The sequence below is a fragment of the Urocitellus parryii genome, chromosome 3, assembly GCF_045843805.1.
Source record: "Urocitellus parryii isolate mUroPar1 chromosome 3, mUroPar1.hap1, whole genome shotgun sequence".
NCBI classification, from domain to species: Eukaryota; Metazoa; Chordata; class Mammalia; order Rodentia; family Sciuridae; genus Urocitellus; species Urocitellus parryii.
This window is the reverse complement of record NC_135533.1, coordinates 175599247-175616855: the sequence shown is the minus strand read 5'-3', so window position 1 is coordinate 175616855 and position 17609 is coordinate 175599247. Positions and strand designations below refer to the sequence as shown.

The 17609-nt window shown below is 45.2% G+C and overlaps 1 protein-coding gene across 2 annotated transcripts in view; it reads right to left on the bottom strand.

The window, feature by feature from the left end:
- The window catches only part of Galnt15 (polypeptide N-acetylgalactosaminyltransferase 15), a 41577-nt gene extending 34582 nt beyond the window's left edge, over positions 1-6995 (bottom strand). For both annotated transcript variants that reach the window (XM_026388582.2, XM_026388584.2), the window contains exon 1: positions 6385-6995. In XM_026388582.2, the coding sequence (XP_026244367.2) occupies positions 6385-6929 (545 nt within the window). In that variant the 5' untranslated portion in view covers positions 6930-6995. The remainder of the gene's footprint in view (positions 1-6384) is intronic.
- Positions 6996-17609: the final 10614 nt, after the last annotated feature.

Here is a 17609-nt window from a genome sequence, read left to right as displayed (position 1 = left end):
ATTAAAAAAAGACATGGTGCAGTCTGACTTCCTCTAATGTGACCCCCGGCTGGGTTTGTCCAGAAGCACATAACAAAACCCTCTCACAATGGCTACCCTGAGTGCCCTGACCCGAGGGGTTATACTCAGCCCTGTGCACACCACAATCCCATTGAGGGGTGACAGATCCAGAGGAGGGGTGCCCCATCATGTCCACACTAGCCCGAAGGGCTAAAAGCTTGATGCTGGTGAGTTACCTTTGATGTGATGTGGCCAGCCAGTCCCCAGAAGCATGGCTTGTGCTGACCATGTTGGGTGTTTTTCCTCTTTTTAGCAGGAGGTAGGGGTGGCAGGTGGGGAGGGCTAAGCTGAGGTCCAGCCCTGGCGCCAGCCCCAGCCCATTCCTGTTCTCACTCTTCCCTCCTTGCCTCTCAGGTTGACTGAGGTCCTGTCGTTTGCCTCCTCTCTCATTTGCAGGCCAGGCTGTCAGAGTCAACAGAGGGGCGAGGAGTCACCCCAAATGACTCACAGCCTGGAGGGAGAGAGCCTTGGCAGTGAACTGAAGGGACCTGGTGAATTGCAACACTGCTTACTGCTAGACAACAAAGCTGCTGCCAGAATGATTCTCTGGCCCCTGCCCTGGCCCAGCGTGGCCTCTCAGGCAGGAGGGAGGAGAAAGGGAAGAGAGCCCTTGCCCTCCACCGACTGGTGCCTCACAATCCTGGGTCTCAACCCAGGTTGCACATCAGAACCACCTGGGAGGTTTAAAATGCTGCATGCCCAGCTCTCACCCTGGACTAACTAAATAAGAATCCCTAAAGTAGGGTCTGAGTATCAGGACTTTTTAAGACTCTCCAGATAATTCCAGTGTGCCTCCAAGTTTGTGATGATTTAGCAACCCCCAGGGACAGAAAATAACGGCTTAGAGAAAGAATGGTGATGAGTCCACAGCTCAACCTTTTCTCTGTCTCTCCAAATTACTTCCCCAGCCTTTACTGAAGAATATAAAGGGAACCTTCTGCTTGGACTTTAATACTGGAGGGAGGGGGATCATCACATGTTTTATCATTTTTCTCTGCAATCCCCTGCAAGGCCATCATTATCATTCCATTTTACAGTTGAAGAGACTGAGCCTCAGAGAGGCTGAGTGACATGTACAAGGTCAAACAGTAAGAGGCAGGACCAGGATTCAACTCCAGGGTCACTTTTCTATGAGAGTTTGAATTAGTCACACTTGTGGGTACATAAAACATGGGCTAAACCCAAGTTTAATGCAAGTTATAAGTTGGTGCAAACAGAATAAAACTGACTGCAATTAAGCTGATATTTATATTTCATGAAAATCTCCCAGGATCATGAAGAACACTATATTCCTCTCTGCCTCTCTTCTTTATTTCCTGATCCCAGTACCACCTGTCTGAAGGAACCTTTCTGAACTTAACTATCTCTCCACTCACTTTTGATACCAGTAGTTCCCTGATCTGTCTAGCATCCATCTTTAAAAATTCAGATTGCTGGTATCTGACTCAGAACTATGGAAAGCCAGTAGGGGCTGAAAGGCTATGTTTTTAATATGCATCCAGAAGAATCAGTTCATATTTTGGAAATCAGTGGTGTAGCCCATTGCTGTTATAAAGTGTTGTCTGTGGGAGCTTAGCCTCTTGGGCTGCTGCCCTGACCTATGGAATCAGACTCTGCTTTTTCACAAGCTGCCCAGGTAATCGGCAGACCTGCTAAAGTTTGAGAAGCCCTACTCTGTGCCTCAGAGCCGTGGTTCTCAAAGTAATTTCAGATCAGCAGAAGCAGGATCTGGGAGCTTGTAGAAATGCCAATGCTTGAGCCCCAACATAGACCTACTGAATGCAAAGCGGGCAGGATGGAGGCCAGGAATCTATATATTAACAAGTCCTCTGGATGCTTGGATGCACACTCAAGCTGGAGAGCTGCTTCCCTGGATGTTGAGGTATGAAACACTTGCTCATGCGGAGCCTCTTGGATTCTAGGAATCCATTGCCCTACATGGGATCCAGGATGATCAAAGGACAACTTTGAAAACAGCCAGTGCTGCAGAAGGCTAAGTGGCTAGACTTGTTCCTCCCCAACCCCTTGTTGACAGCAGCTTAGCAGGGCTGAGATAATCCTATGCCTCAGTTTGTGACTCCATCCTCGGCCCTTCTCTTTAGTTCATCTGTGTTTTCTGATTCAGTTGTATGCCCTCCCCAAGCATCCCTGTGAGTATGGGCTGTCTTGTGAAGAAGTTAGAGTGGATTTACACCACCCTTATGGATACCATGCTATAAGTTTCACTTCTTCCTCTTGCAGAGGATTTTCAAGGTCTGCCTTCACTGTGAGCAAAAGCTGAGTCTGTGTCTAGCTGGGACTCAGTATTTCATGGGATACAGCTCTTCTGGTGCCCTGTGGTGAGACACAAGGTGGCCTCAAATCCTCAAGACCACCAAGGATGCTGGGCTAGCCTCCTCCTACATATCTCCCCAGGGACCTGTCTGCATTTCCCCCACTTCAAGATAGAAAAACTATAGAAATGTTTCCATCCCATGTGACTTGCCCTATCCCTGGCCTGGGAAGTGGCAGACTTAGAAAGTCTAGCATGGTGGTTGAGTTTGACTTTGGTGTCAGACACGCCTGGTGAGATGACTTGGTCTCTCCACCTTTCAGTGCCTCAGTTTTTTCATTCACTAAATGAAATCTACTTCATGGGTTTGCTATGCAGATTAATAAATGAAAACCTCTTGGCAGAGTCTCTAGTACATGGTAAGTGCTCAATAAATATTCACTATAATTTTACCTCTTGCCTGAGGCAGTCTTTGGATGGCTTTTATATTGATTTTTTTTATTTTTTTGGTCTTTGCATTATTGTTAACTTTCTTTGAAAGTCCTCTATTCAAACTGAACTCCAGGGGTACTCAGAGAGAAGGCCTGGGTCCCAGCCAGGGGGCTGGACAAAGGCCAGGGCGGGTGTGGGGTTCTTTTCAAAGAATTGAGGCCAGAGATGTGTGTCTGGATAAGGAGTTTGGATGGGCTTGCTAGAAGCTCTGGGGCAGGCACCGAATACACTGCGCAGGAGGCAACGACTCTGGACCTGTTCTCTCCCCCAGCCCCGGTGGGAAAGCCGGAAAAGCGGTGGTGCAGGGTCCGCATACAGTAGATGCTTAATGCATGGCTATTTCTTTCGTGTCTTGTATTTAGACCCCGTTTTAAGAGTCTAGGAGAGCGGTGGGAGGAGGAGAGCGCAGGAGAGAGGGTGGGCGTTGTTGCCTAGCTTCACAGGAACTGTCCTATCAATGAGTGTCGTGGTGTGACCTGCGGAATGGAAATAGAGGAGTCTGGGGGCGAGACCTGTCTGCACACAGCGGTGGAGGCCAGCAGAGGGCGATGCACACCTCCACACAGAGTGGTGGCTGTGGGAGGCCTGGCAAGCTGGGGTGGAGAGATCAACTGTCTTGCATAGCCTGGAGTTGAGGGGTTTCCCCACTGCCAGGGATTTTTCAATGCTCATATGGGGACAGTCCCAGGCAAACTAAAACCAGTTGGTTACTCTGGCTGAAAGAAGTAGCCTCCAAAGTGGTGCACACACATATGCACACATATACATGCTCACCCCAAACACACCTTGCACAAAATGTACCCACTTGTACCACATGCTTACACACCTACCTATCCCACACTCATGTGCATCACAGCACAGGCATAACATGTAGCGTTGTTGATCTTTTTTGGGGGGGTGGGGGTACCAGGGATTGAACTCAGGGACACTCCACCACTGAGCCACATTCCCATTTAGAGACAGGGTCTCACTGAGTTGCTAGGGCCTCACTTAGTTGCTGAGGTTGGCTTTGAATTTGCAATCCTCCTGCCTCAGCCTCCTGGGCTGCTGGGATTACAGGTATGCACTACCGTGCAGGCTTGCACAGCTCTTTTATAACACATGTGCAACACTCTCACACAATACAAATGTGCAACACAGTCAAAACAAATACATTTGCACACATGTACCATATTCACATGCAAAACATTACATCACAATGTGTGCATATGCACACAGGCACAATACATATGCTCATTACACCAAATGCATAACATGCACAATATACACATATTACATCCATGCAAAATATGCATACCTGTGCACAGTGCACAAGCCACAAAATTCACCCACTGTGTACCATGTACATACAGTACATTCATTTTCTTCAGGATGCATGAGTAATACACATACAAACTTGCACAAATATGTGTGTGTGTGTTACTCATGCATGCCATCTCCCTGGGCACAAATCTGCATGTTATGCACACTTCCCAACTTGCCTCCTGGAGTTGGGGCAGGCTAAGCTGCAGTCAGCACTTACAAAATGCATTTATAACGTGTAACACATGCAATATACACACTCACCCAGTACACACACAAGCATGTCATACCCATGCAACATGGTCACAACATGATACGCCTGCACACATACATCATATGCAAGACAAGCACCACATCAAACACACATGGACACAGTGCATGTATGTTATCACTATGGACACAGCACATCCACAACATGCATGCACGTATGACAACACACCACACAGCTCTAATAAGTGCACATCGTGCCACATACATGACATAAACCAAGCACACAGGAATCACACAATACACAATTCACATACACTACAAACAACATACATGCATTTCTATTTAATATATACACAACACAATGTACATACAATATGCAGTACATCCACAAACACAAACACACACATGCATAGCATATATGCACACTTCTTTGGTAGCCAAAGTCTCTTGTTTGAGGTAATGTTTCTTATTTGCAAAATGAGGATATTCTTCCTGCTGTAGTCAATGGGAAAATGCATCAAAAAAATTGAAAACTGTTCCTTTATTCAGCAATCATTTCTTTACTGCATGCTGGGATATACAATACAAATTCAGTGCTAACCTTCTCTGGGGCTCACAGCATGGCAGGGGAAGCAGACATTGAACAAATAAATACATCAATGACCATTTAGCTTCAGTTGTACTAAGTATTAAACTCCAGGGTGCTGAGAGCACAAAACTGGAATGGGGTGGGAGTTTCCTGAAAAGTGCTTTATAAGTCAAGGCCTGTGGTCAGAGCAGCAGGGATGGGAAGACCCGGGTGAGGTGATGAGGCACCAGAGTACAATTTAAGGAGGTGCTCACACCCAGGTGCCGACCCTGCATTTGCATGCCCCTGAGCCTGAGTGGCAGAGCAGCAAGCCTGAGAGGGACCAATCAGGGATCGGAGGAGCATATGCACTGCTCCCAGCTGCTGCTCTACACATATCCTCTTGCTTCAAGGGGTTACAGGATATGTTTGCTTTCCAGGAAACCCTCTGAGCTCTGGGAAGAGCCATGACTTCTAGGGAAGGGCCTTTGATCACCCAAACGAACCAGCTGCATTGCTCCTGGAGGCTGGTAAGCAGTGCCCCACCCCCTTCCCCTTGGCCAGCCATGGTAAGGGAGGGCCAGGATGTAAAGCATGAGCCTACCATCTCCCTGGGCACAGATCTGCATGTCATGCACACTTCTCAGCTTGCCTCCTGGGGCTGGGACAGGCTAAGCTGCAGTCAGCACAGTAGACTAGCTCTGGAGCACTGGAAGTAGTCCCTTGGTCTAGCACATTAAGGAGGGTGGCACAGAGTGGTGGTTTAGGCAGTCTGAAGCTTAAATGCGGAATTCAAGTTCCTGCTTTGGCATGTACTAGTTGTGACTGTGGGAAAGCCACTTGGTCTCTCCATGCCTTATTTTTCATTCCTATAAAAATAGCAGGATGCTAATACTAGCACCCATCCTCCAGAGTGGTAAGGGACTTCATAGAACTTCATGAGTTAGAACATGGAAAGCTCTTAAATTAAAACCAGGCACATGGCAAGAGCCACATAAATGTTAAAAAGCAATTGTTATTCTGATCCAAAATAAAAGCAAACACTAACAATACGCTTCATGTAAAAATGTATTGGAGTTGGAGCATTAGAACTGGACAGTGCATGGAGAACATCTGCTCTAACCTTCTTTGTGTGTTACACAGATAAAACTGTGAGACCTGAGGATCTAGAGACAGGCAAGAGCCTAGGGCAGGGAAGAGAATGAACAAGCAAGAACTCCTCACTTTCTGTTCTCCTGGGAGAGTGGCTCTCACCCAGAGGTCTTGTTAGATACAGATCACTGGACCCTACCCCCCGGGGTCTGAGATAGGCTCTGAGAATCAGCATTTCTAACAAGTGCCTCATTAGCAAGGCAGATGCTGCCCCAGGGACCACACCTTGAGAAGCACTGCCCTAGCAACAGAGGAGGCTTAGCATCCTGCACTCTGCTGCCGCCTGATCCCACCACACCAGAGAAGGGAAAGAGAGGGCCTTACTTACAGCGGGTGCCGCACCTCGGGCAGGGCCCTGTGAAGGGGCAGGCTGGCACTGAGCGCCTCGTTGAGGCCATGTGAGTCCAGGCTGAGTGGGGTCATCTCCTTTTCTTCTGATACTTCCCCATCCTCCTCCTCGGCCCCCCAGTCCCCCTCTGGGGCTTCCTCATCTGGTCTCTTGCTCAGATGCTTGATGAGCCGGTAGCTGCCACCTCTCCTGACCTGGCTCTGATTCCTTCTGGCCCTGGGTGAAGCCACAGCCACTAGCAGCTGATCTTCCCGCAGCGAGATAAAGGGCGGCAGGCCCTCCAGGAGTTCGTACTCCTCACCCTCATCCTCAGCCTCCAGGACCCATTCCTGAGATTCCCCAAAGTCCAGGTGGTACCGGCTTTCAGGGGTGTGCTTGATGGCCTGGGCTGTGAGAGCCTGTTGCCCAGTGTGCAGGGGAGGATGCAACATGGCCACCATCATCAGGACGCATCCCAGCATCAGAAACAGCAGGAGGAACTGAAGTCTGCAAGGTCCATGCCTGTACCGCTTCTTTAGGAGCATGTTGCTACAACTTGCCAGATGCAACAGGTCATGTTCAAGTTTGCTTTCTCATCCGCCTCCAGGTTCCTTCAAGCTTGCCGCAGGACCTGGTTGCTCATTCCACCTGGAAGTTTCTTTTGCCAGTCACTTAACCTGCTCCTTTTTTTCCCATCTGACATTTGCCAACAGCATGTGTAAAACCTGCTTCCACTTATCAGAAAGTCCACAGGACTTCAGTTTCACCCCAGGTCCTCTTCGTGGCTTTCTTTAATTGCCTTCGGAGAGCCCATTCACAAGGACTTTAAACTGAATTGCTTGCTCCCCTTTTACCCTGTTTTTCTCCTTGGGGAAAAAAAAATAAATCCATTCTGCTCAGGTGTTTAGTCCCATGTGTTTCTTTCCCCCTTTGCATGAATGGTCAGGCTGCTATGAGATGTCTGGGGTGAGCTGGTGGGTTCTCAGTGCAGCAGAGCTGACAGCCGTCCCTCTTTGGACGCTTCAAGTCAGGTCAGATCAACAGATGTAAAGCCGGCAGGCAGTGCCTGATTTCCTTTCACACATAGCTCTGCTCAGCGGAGAGCCCTCTGCCAGACACAGCCCAGAGCCAAGCGAGCGTCTCGCTCCTGGTCCTAATGCCCTCAATGTTCCCAGGCTTTGCACAACCCGAAGGCGTCACTGCTAGAACCAAATCAAAACAGGAATGTCCCAAGAGTTCTGATTTGAATCTCATTCATAGGAAGAATTCTTTCCCCACCCAAAGGAGTAGGAAAGAGTATTCTCTCCTGGTGCAGAAAGGCTGCACTTGTGACATAGAGGGGAGGAGTTGCCTGGATATTTGCGCCCTCAGCCTCCCGCAGGTGATCTGCCAGGCTGGACTGGACTCTCCTTCCCTTCCCAGGAACCACGTACCCTGCTCTCCTGAAAACAAGAGGATGACAGCATGTAAGCCCCTCCTTTTCCCACAATAGCACTGTGCTCCAGCCACTGGGGAGGGCATGCTGGAGCAGGTGTGGCACGCTCCTTCAACTGCAAAACTCCCTTCAACCCACACCCAGCACCTACTGTGTGCCAAACTGTTCTGGGAACTGGGATTATAGCAATGAATAAAGCAGTCAAAACAGTGTGTGTCTCATGGAGCTTACATGCTAATAGTGGAGACAAAGAGATGATTAATTAAAATATACAGTGAGTCAGATGGTGACAAGGGCTACGGAGAAAACATTAAGCACAGATGGGGGTTGAAAATAACCTTGAATGGTAAGGAAAGGGTTCACGAGAGACTGAGCCTTTGTGTAGGGGAGAGGGTTATACAGATACCTGGGGATGAGTGTGTTAGGCAGAGAATAACAAATGTGAAGTTTCTGAGGTGAGAGTGTGCCTGGCTTGAGGAACAGCAAAGGGCTGGAGCAGAGCAGGCAGGGTGGAGCATGATGGGAGATGGAGTGAGAGAGGTGAGGGTGGAGAATCTTGCAGGACATCCCTTGGAGAGCACCGGAGGTATCTCGGCTTTCCATCCAAGTGAGATGGGAGCCTTTGCAGAATTTGAGCTGAGCCGAGAAACAACCTGACTTGAGCTTTAACTGGAATCACTCTGTATGCTAGGTTGAGAATCGGCCAGTGGGGAGCGAAGGGCAGAAGCAGAAGACCAATTTCTCCCAGGTTCTGTCAAGACATTATTGACTTTGACCAAAGTGGCATCAGTGGAGGGTGGTGAGAAGTGGGTAGCTTGCAGATATATTTTAAGAAAGAATTGATAGGATTTGCTGATGAATTGATATGTGGTGTGAGAGAAAGAGGAGGCAAGGAAAGGTTCAAGTTTGGGTTCAGAGAAGTTGGAAGAACAGACTTGCCATCAACCAAGATGAGGAAGGTGAGGAGCAGGTGGAAGGGTGAAATCAGTGGCTCGTGTAGGGACATGTGACACTGGAGATGTTTTAGAGACCCAAGAGGAGATAAAGTGTAGGCCGTGGGATATATGGCAGCTGATGTTCAGGGAGAGGTCTCTGCTCTGGCTGCGGAAGCACACAGGTGGTGCTTGAAACCCGGAGACCTGAGCTCACTGAGGGTGTGGTATTGATGAGAGGCAGAATCCTGCACATACAGAGTTCTTGGGCTTCTGACTCCAACAGGAAGGGTAACTGACCATCAATGGGAGCTGCATTCTTCTGGTGGCTCTAGGAGTGAAGTAGGCAAAACTGACATAGGGGAATTCTTGCAATGAACTTGCTCATTGTTTCTTGTTTTGATTTTGATCTTAGAATGTGAGCTCAAAAAGTCCATTGGAAAAAAAAACCCATATTTTTTCCTTTTGACTCAGTTGCTTCTTCAGGTGTATGTGTGCGCGCACCTGCGTGAGAGCTCATATGTACATGTGTGCATGTGCTCACCCATGTGTACGTGTGTATTTTCCCTACAGTCATTCATAAAGTCCGAGGTGAACTCGTGGGTTATATGTTGTTCTCTCAATAGCCCATCATAGTACCCCAGTGGATAGCACTTAGGGATTAAAGGTCGGACCTCATCTTTTAAATCCCAAATCAAGAGTACATTGGGAAGGGGGACGGAGGTTGGAAGACTTTCAATTCCAAGAGGCAGGCACGCTGGAAGAAGCAGAATTTCTGGGACATTTTGAGATTAATGAGATGGCAAATAAAAAGGTTTCAGGGTCGGGGTCACATCCGTTGCCCAGTTGCGCCAGGGCAATGGAGTGGGTTGCAGAGAAGCCAAAGAAAGTGCCAGGAAATAGTGAGAGAGACATATGATTTATTGGGGACAAGCTTACAAGAGATCAGTGACAGTTCCAAGAAGAGTTCAATGGCAGTGGGCTGAAACAGATAGCACCTCCATCCCTGAAGGGGCTTCGCCAAGCACTGCCTACACTCCCTCACAGCATTTTATCCAGTGGTGAGCAGCTGGACGAGTGTGACATGTATTCTTTCCACAGTGCTCTCAGTTCTGCATTGTCCCCACTCAGAGCAGGTTTTATACCTAGGGCTGCAGAAGCAGTGACATCAGCATTAACTTGCTCAATTTGCTTACGTGACCAGCACTCCAAGGAGCAACCGTCCTGGCATACATGCAAGAAAGAAGCTTTCTACAGATAATGCTAACTTGCCCTAGTTCCCAGTGTTCATAAGAGGAAGCCAGTGTCCTTCAAGATAATAGGTACCTGGATTTCTGGCCCAGGCTTGCTCTCATGCTTCGTTTAATTTGTCTAGATTTGGGGGAACCATTCAGTAACAAGGTATTCTATTGTCACCCCACTTTTTAGAAATGACACATGAGGAGGCTTTCAGAAAACTCAGTGGACATTGTCACCATTCTCAGGGACAGAGCTTTCATCCACTCTTCTCTAGTGGTACTAACTTCAAACTCATCAGAACATCCCATTCCAGGGCCTTCACCCTGGCCATATTGTAGCTTGGTCTCTCTTACACCAGAAATCCACCCACATGGCTCATTTCTTCCCTCTTATGTTTACAACAATGTCCTCTGATCAGTGAGGCCTCCTAGGACCCCCCTCCCTTTCTATATTGAAAACCCTTCTTTCTACATGTGGCATTCTCTATTCTTGTCCCCCGTTTGTGGGGAGAATCTGTGGCTCTTCTTAGCATCCAACAAGTTAAAACACTCAAGTCTCAATTGTCAGATTTTTTCATTCTACCAGCGTACTATGCAAGCTCTACAGGGGCAGGGATTTTGTTTGTCCACGGCTGTTGCCCCAGAATCTGAACCTGTTTCTGGCATAACCATTCAATAAGTATATTCATTTGTTGAATGAATATAAAGACAACGGTATGCTGTTGAGTCAAAGGAAGTCTGGGTGTTTTCCAAGACTCTGTAATTTAGACCAACTCTACAAAGATTCCATATAGCCCACAATCATGGGATGACATTTTAAGGACACGCTGAAGCAAATAAAATGCTCACGTGCTCCTAAATGGACAGTCACCTAAAAAATGCTTGACCTGGGCTGGAATTGTGGCTCAGTGGTAGAGCGCTCACTTAGGACGGGCAGGACCTGGGTTCAATTCTCAGAACCACATAAAAAAAAAATAAAGGCATTATGTTGTGTCCATCTAGAAAAAAAGATTCATTCTCTCTCTCTCTCTCAAAAAAAAAAAAAAAAAAAAAAAGCTTGAACTGCTTCATGCCTGCTGGATGGCTCAGGGTTGAAACAGGCTGTCTTGGCATGAATGCCAGAAGGCCTACCATGCTGCCCTGGACTGGAGCCCCAGCAGGCTCCTGGAGAGGTTCATTCAAAGGGGCCCCTTAAGGGACCCATCAAAACTTCATTATACAATGCTAAAGAAAGAAGTCCCCTACCATAGGACCCAGACTCCTCCAAGTCCCCCAAGTTTCTCAGAGTCACCTTGGATTAGAGGAGGCAGGTGACTTTCCTAATTGCAAGCTCCAGGGCATCCCCCACCACATATGCTCTGCCCCCTCTAAACTCCTGGCTCTCTGGGTTGTTACGTTGCTGCCTATACATCGCCTCCTGGCCCCATCCTCCCTGTATCACCAGGATGCTGGCAAAGCATCCTCAGTCTGCAACCCTGTTACTTAGCTTCTCTCCTCTTCTAGCTGCAATTCTCCTCCCTTTGTCCTCCCAGAAACAATATCAAGCAAAGCATGGATCCCCAAAACACAGCACAAAAGTCCCTTTCATCTCCATCTTATTCCTCCTGGTCTCAGAAATGGGACAACTCTGAGAGAATTCCCGCTGTTATCTTCCTTCAGGGACTGTGCTGCCTGGGCTCTGTGGGACAGCAGGATCTAGGATGCAGTCCTGGGAAAGGGCTATACCCCTTTCCTCCATCACCTGAGTGTGAGGCTTAGAGCCTGCCCTCTCCTACTCCCTGCCTCTCCTTTGTTCCTATTAAGAGATTAGTTGTGTCCTCTTAAAAAACGATGTTGAAATCCTACCACCCTGGACCTGTGATTAAGACCTTCACAGGAAATAGGTCCCTTTAGAAGACAAGGAAGGGATCCAAGCTCAAGTTCTTCTCTGGAGTCCTCAAGACATGTTCTGCTTGGGTGTGAGGGGGAGGAAAGGGAGTTTAATGTTTTGCGTGTATAAACTTCAGGCCACAAACTTAGATGGTCGAGACCAGATAAATATATATATATATATTTTTCTATCAGTGAACTTGTGAACCCATCTTTTCCTCAGTGGTGGGACCAACCTCAGGAGGTTCAGTTTCTCTATTCACTTCTTCTCCCAGGGCAGGGTCACACGGGGCTCAGGCCCTGGGATGCAGCTCCAGGATGCCCTCACCATTGTCATCTATATATGTCAAAATCTTCTGGAAAGGTCCTGCTCGAGTTTGGCCTCCAGACACTTCTCTGCAGATGTCCTGCAACATCGACCTGCTCCTCAAACACAAGGTCTTCTCAGCTCACAGGGTTTCTGTGACATGCCCCTACCACTCTTCTTGGGGGGCACAGAGAACTTTGTGATCCACTAGGATCAAAGGCCTCTTTGCTTTCCCTTCAATCATTCCTCTCCTGGCCTATGGGATTTTTAAATCTATATTGAACTTTCTTTTTTTTTTTAATTCTCAAAAAGAATTTAAAAATTCTCAAAAAGAATTAAAAGATTGTGGCAGCTCTATATCCCCTTAGCCTTGCTCTGAGTCACCTGCAGCTGCAGGTGGACTGTTACCTTGCTTATAGATCACTTACCACCACAGGTGGCTGCATCTCTCTACCTGAGGCCTTCTCTAACACCTGGCATGCTGATTCACCTTTCATGCAGAGCAGGCTGAAAGTGCTAGGGACTTAACTCCAGGAGCAATTTCATTCATTAATAAAAGGAAATTTGTGGCCTGGGGTTGTGGCTCAGTGGTAGATTGCTCACTAGCACATGTGAGGCACTGGATTCGACCCTCAGCACCACGCAAAAATGAAATAAAGATATTGTGTGTCCACCTACAACTAAAAAATAAATATTAAAAAAAGAAAAGGAAATTTGTGATAAATATCTCAGCAGATAAAACTGCATAGGTTTGGCAGAACCATTCTGAGATATGATCTACGAAATTCTTTGAGGAGTTCTTCATAGGACTGGACCCCCAATTGTTCACAAGGTAACCATAATAAACATGCTCTTCAGTATATCTTTTATTCACCTACTCCCTCCTCTGCCTTACTCTTAACCTCCTCACTTTTGTTTTTTGGGTTCTCTTCCCAAATGAACTATCTGCATCCAGTTGTCAGATGGGGAAGGGGGTAGGGTGTATGGGAAAAAATATGAGAACAAAACATATCAGCACCTGGAAAATATGATCCCACCATTTGAGTTCCAGATGTCTTTGAAGGTCTGAGAGGTCCAGAGAACCACACATCTCTTTGCCTCATTTTCTCTCTAATTCTTAGAATAAAAGTCCACTGCTGGTGAATGAATGCAGAAGGCAGAGGGGTGCACTATCCTCTGTACTAAAACCTGAAGATGTACAATTTGTGTGTGTGCATCCACATGCCCATTGGTAGCGCATATTTGAAACAGAACACAGATAATTACACTGACTAGAAGTGGAGTTGAAGAGATTGGAGACGCTGCTGGATTTTTGAGACTGTACCTGGGAAGGAAATTGCACAGGGCCAGAGTAGATTTTGAGTTGGTTTGTTACCAATATATTAGCTTTGCAGTAACCAAAATTATTTTTCTAGAAAAGCACTGTGAAGTCCTGCTGGCTATGTTTATTATTGGGTCGTCTCCATTCACGGTGCAAACAATTATTCACTATCCACCATGTACAGGTATGATGCTTGACCTGGGAAGCAAAAAGATGAACAAGATGTGGTCGGTGTGGTCCTCAAATATTTATAGCTACATAGTGTGCTGAGAGCAATCGTGGAGATGTGTACAAGCCAGTAATTGGGGAATTTTAAGAAAATAAATTAAAATGTAAAGATCTGACATTTCTCTAAGCCTGGAGATGAACAACAGAAGTCAATTACCTCTACACTCCTTCCTAGGCTGTAAGATCTTAGAAAGCTATGAAGGATCTTGTGTTCTCAGCATCTGCTCTTGCTGAGACTTCAAAAAGGCTCTTTGGTAATGTATTAATAATGAATTAAAGTCAAATTGATCCCACTTTGAGGCTGCCACCATCAAAGCTTTATACTCTGTTCTCTTAGACATAGATAGGGTTGAAAAGGAATTTACAGTGACTACAGTGACTTTGAGGGAGGAGGATAATCCTGCCATGGTTGAGGATGACTAGCTTTACAAGGATCTCCCACTGGGAATGTGATCCATGGAAGGTAAGTTTAGAAGGAAGAATTTTGTCTTCCTCAGCTTTTCTTTTTTTGGGGGGGAGAGTATTGGGGATTAAATTCAGGGGCACTTGACCACTGAGCCACATCCCCAGCCATTTTTTTGTATTTTATTTAGACACAGGGTCTCACTGAGTTGCTCAATGCCTTGCTGTTGCTGAGGCTGGCTTTAAACTTGAGATCCTCCTGCCTCAGCCTCCCGAGCTACTGGGAGTACAGGTGTGCGCCACTATGCCCAGTTTCCTCAGCTCTCTTAACCCTAGTGTTCTGACCACATAGAAAGTTCTTCTTATCAGCTGTATGGTAGATTTTTGTAATGCACATTCAGGGAAAAGGGTAAAGAGAGACTAAACTAGAGAGGCCTGGGGATGCAGGTAAATTATTGTGTTTGGGTGAGTTCTCAGGTTCTAGTGGTAGATAAAGCAGAGAATAAAGAGAAGGCAGAGAAGAAAGAAGAAAAGGAAAAGGAGAAGCCCCTAGTGGGAGGGGTTGGTTTAGTCTACATTATAAAGAGGTAAGAGGAAGAAGGAAGAAGGAGAAAAGAAAAAAAATGTCTTAAGGACTGGATATGAAAGAAAGATTTCAAATTTGGAGGGGGAGATGCTCTGAAGTAACCGTAGGGAAAAGATAGTAGGTTCAGAGAGGAAGGAATTTTAAGAGATGTCACTGTTTTCCACCCACAGACTGCAGAACACACATTTTTCTCAAGTACACATGGAACATTCTCCAGGCTAGACCATAAGCCAAATCGTTCAACAAGCCTCAACAAATTTAGAAGAAGTGCAATGATGTCATGTTCTCTGACCAAAATGGAATAAAAAAGAAGTCAATGACAGAAAGAATTTTAGAAATTCATGCATACATATATATGAATAAATATGTGTGTGTGTTGTGTCATGGTTATAGAACGTCCCCCAAAAGCTCATGTTTTAAAAGCATGGGCCCCAGTGCAGCAAGGTTGAGAGGTGGGGGCTTTCAGGCTCTGACCACATCAGTGGACTCATCAAATGGGTTGATCCATTGATAGCTGAATGGACCTACTTGGAGTAAGTAGGTCACTGGGAATGTGCTCTGGGAAGGGTTTATCTTGTCCCTGGACCCTCTTCTCTCTCCCTCTGCTTCCCAGCTGCCAAGACCCGAGCAGCGTTCCTCTACCACACCCTTCCGCCATGATGTTTCTGCCTTGGAGCCAGCCAACCATGAACGGAATCTTCTAGAACGATGAGCCAAAATAAATCTTACCTCCTCTAAGTTGTTCTTTTCAGGTATTTTGGTCACAGTAATGAAAAGCTGACTAACACAGTAGGAATTAAGCAGCATACACCTAAAAAACAAGTGAGTCAAAGAAGAAGTCATATTGGAACTTAGAAAGTACTTTGAAATAAATGAATACAAAAACACAATATGCTGAAACTTACAGAATATAGTTAGAGGAAAATTTATAGCTATAAGTGCCTGTATTAAAAAATAAGAGGAATAAGGAGAAATATCCTCTCTCTTATTTATTTGATTTGTCATTAAAAATTTTTATTTAAAAAAGATTTTTAATCAATAATCTAACTTACCACTTCAAGACACTGGGATGGGGAAAATTTTTTTAAAAATGATAAAGCAAATTTAAAAAAAATGCACATATAAATACTTATAGGTAAGTTTTTATAAAGCTGCTTCATTTTATTTAATGGCTGCATAATATTTCTTTGAATGGAGTAATTAATCAATGATTGACTTACCAGTCTTCTACTGATGCTCATTTTGGTTGTTGCCAATTTTATGTTTGTATACTAATATTTCCTTAAACATCCTTATACATACAAAATTGCATATATATGTGCATATTTTTGTGAATAATCCCTGAAAGCAGAATTTTGGGGTCAAATAACATGCACATTAGGAAATTTAGAGCCACTGCAAACTGTGCTCCAAAGAGATTGCATTAATTTACACTTGCACTAATAAAATATGAGCATGCCTCTTTCCCTATAATCTTACCAGTAGAGAGTGTTATTAACCTTTTTGATCTCTGCCTGTCTAGTAAGTGAAAAATGGAATCTCAGCAACAAAAACTTTAAGATACCCAGTAATAAATCTCAACAAGTTTATGGAGAGCACTATACATTTTACTGAAGGAATAAAAGTAAACTTGTAGAGATTTAGCATTGCTCTGAATAGAAAGACTCAGTCTCAAAAAGATGTCAATTTTCCTCAAGTTCATCTAGTCATTCACTGTTGTTATATTTAAAATCCTAATTCAGCTTTCCGTAGATCTTGGCAAGCTATCCTGCAATTCTTACAGAAAAATAAATGGCCAAGAATAGAGATGATGATTATGAAGGAAAAGAAGGGAAATCCCTTTTACCAGATAGCCGGTGTGTTCGCTGCCTGTGTAATGAATTCCTGAGATAATGAACTTAGGGTTTATTTTGGCTCTTGGTTCAGAGCTTTCAGTCTATGGTCAATCAGCACGGCTGCCTGTGGTGAAGCAGCATATGATGGCAGGGAACACATAGAAAAATCCACCCACCTCCTGGCTAGGCATGAACAAAAGGAAGAGGAAAGGGCTGGGGACCTTTTTATCCCCTTCAAGGGCATACCCTCAGTGACTTAAGACCTTCCACCAGGTCTTACCTTTTAAAGTTTCCATTGCCTCCCATAGTGCCAAGCAAGGGACTGAGTCTTTAATACACGGACCATCTGGGGACATTTAAGATCTGAACTATATATAGCATCTGGATTCATAAAAACTTCGATACTTAAAGCAGTGTTGTATTGGCATATGTGGGAGAAACAAATCCATGGAAAAGAATCAAGGGTCTAGGTGCAGATTGATTTTAAAAGTTGAAAGTCTGATAATACCAAATCAAAGACATGAGGGAAAGGGACAGCTCACTTGCCGTTGGTTGGAGAGTAAAATGGTGCCCTTTGATGAATATTTTGGCCCTGTACAGCAATGTGGAAGATGCAAATGCTCTACAACCAGCCTTTCCACCTCCAGGAAAAATCTTTGTACATGTTCTCAAGGAGACATGTAAGATGTTTACCAAAGCACTTTCATGGCAAAAAATGGGAAATAACCTAACAGCCCACATGACATCCTGTAACATGTTCTATTCAAGTAGAATGAATGAAATTAACTTACATGAATACAAATACATTTCTAAAACATAATAAATTTCTAAATTGTAACATTTTAAAATAATTAAAATATTAATCCATATTAAACATGTGGGATAATACATAAAAACCTAACTCCCTCGGGAAATTATCACTTCTGTTAATGGAGGAAAAGAAAGGACTAGAATGGGGAAAGTAGCTTTAACTGTATCTGAAATTTCAAAATATTAAAACAAAATATTGATGCAAATATGAAAAAAATCAACTTTTAAAAACTTGGAATGTAAATGCATGGGTGTCTATTAT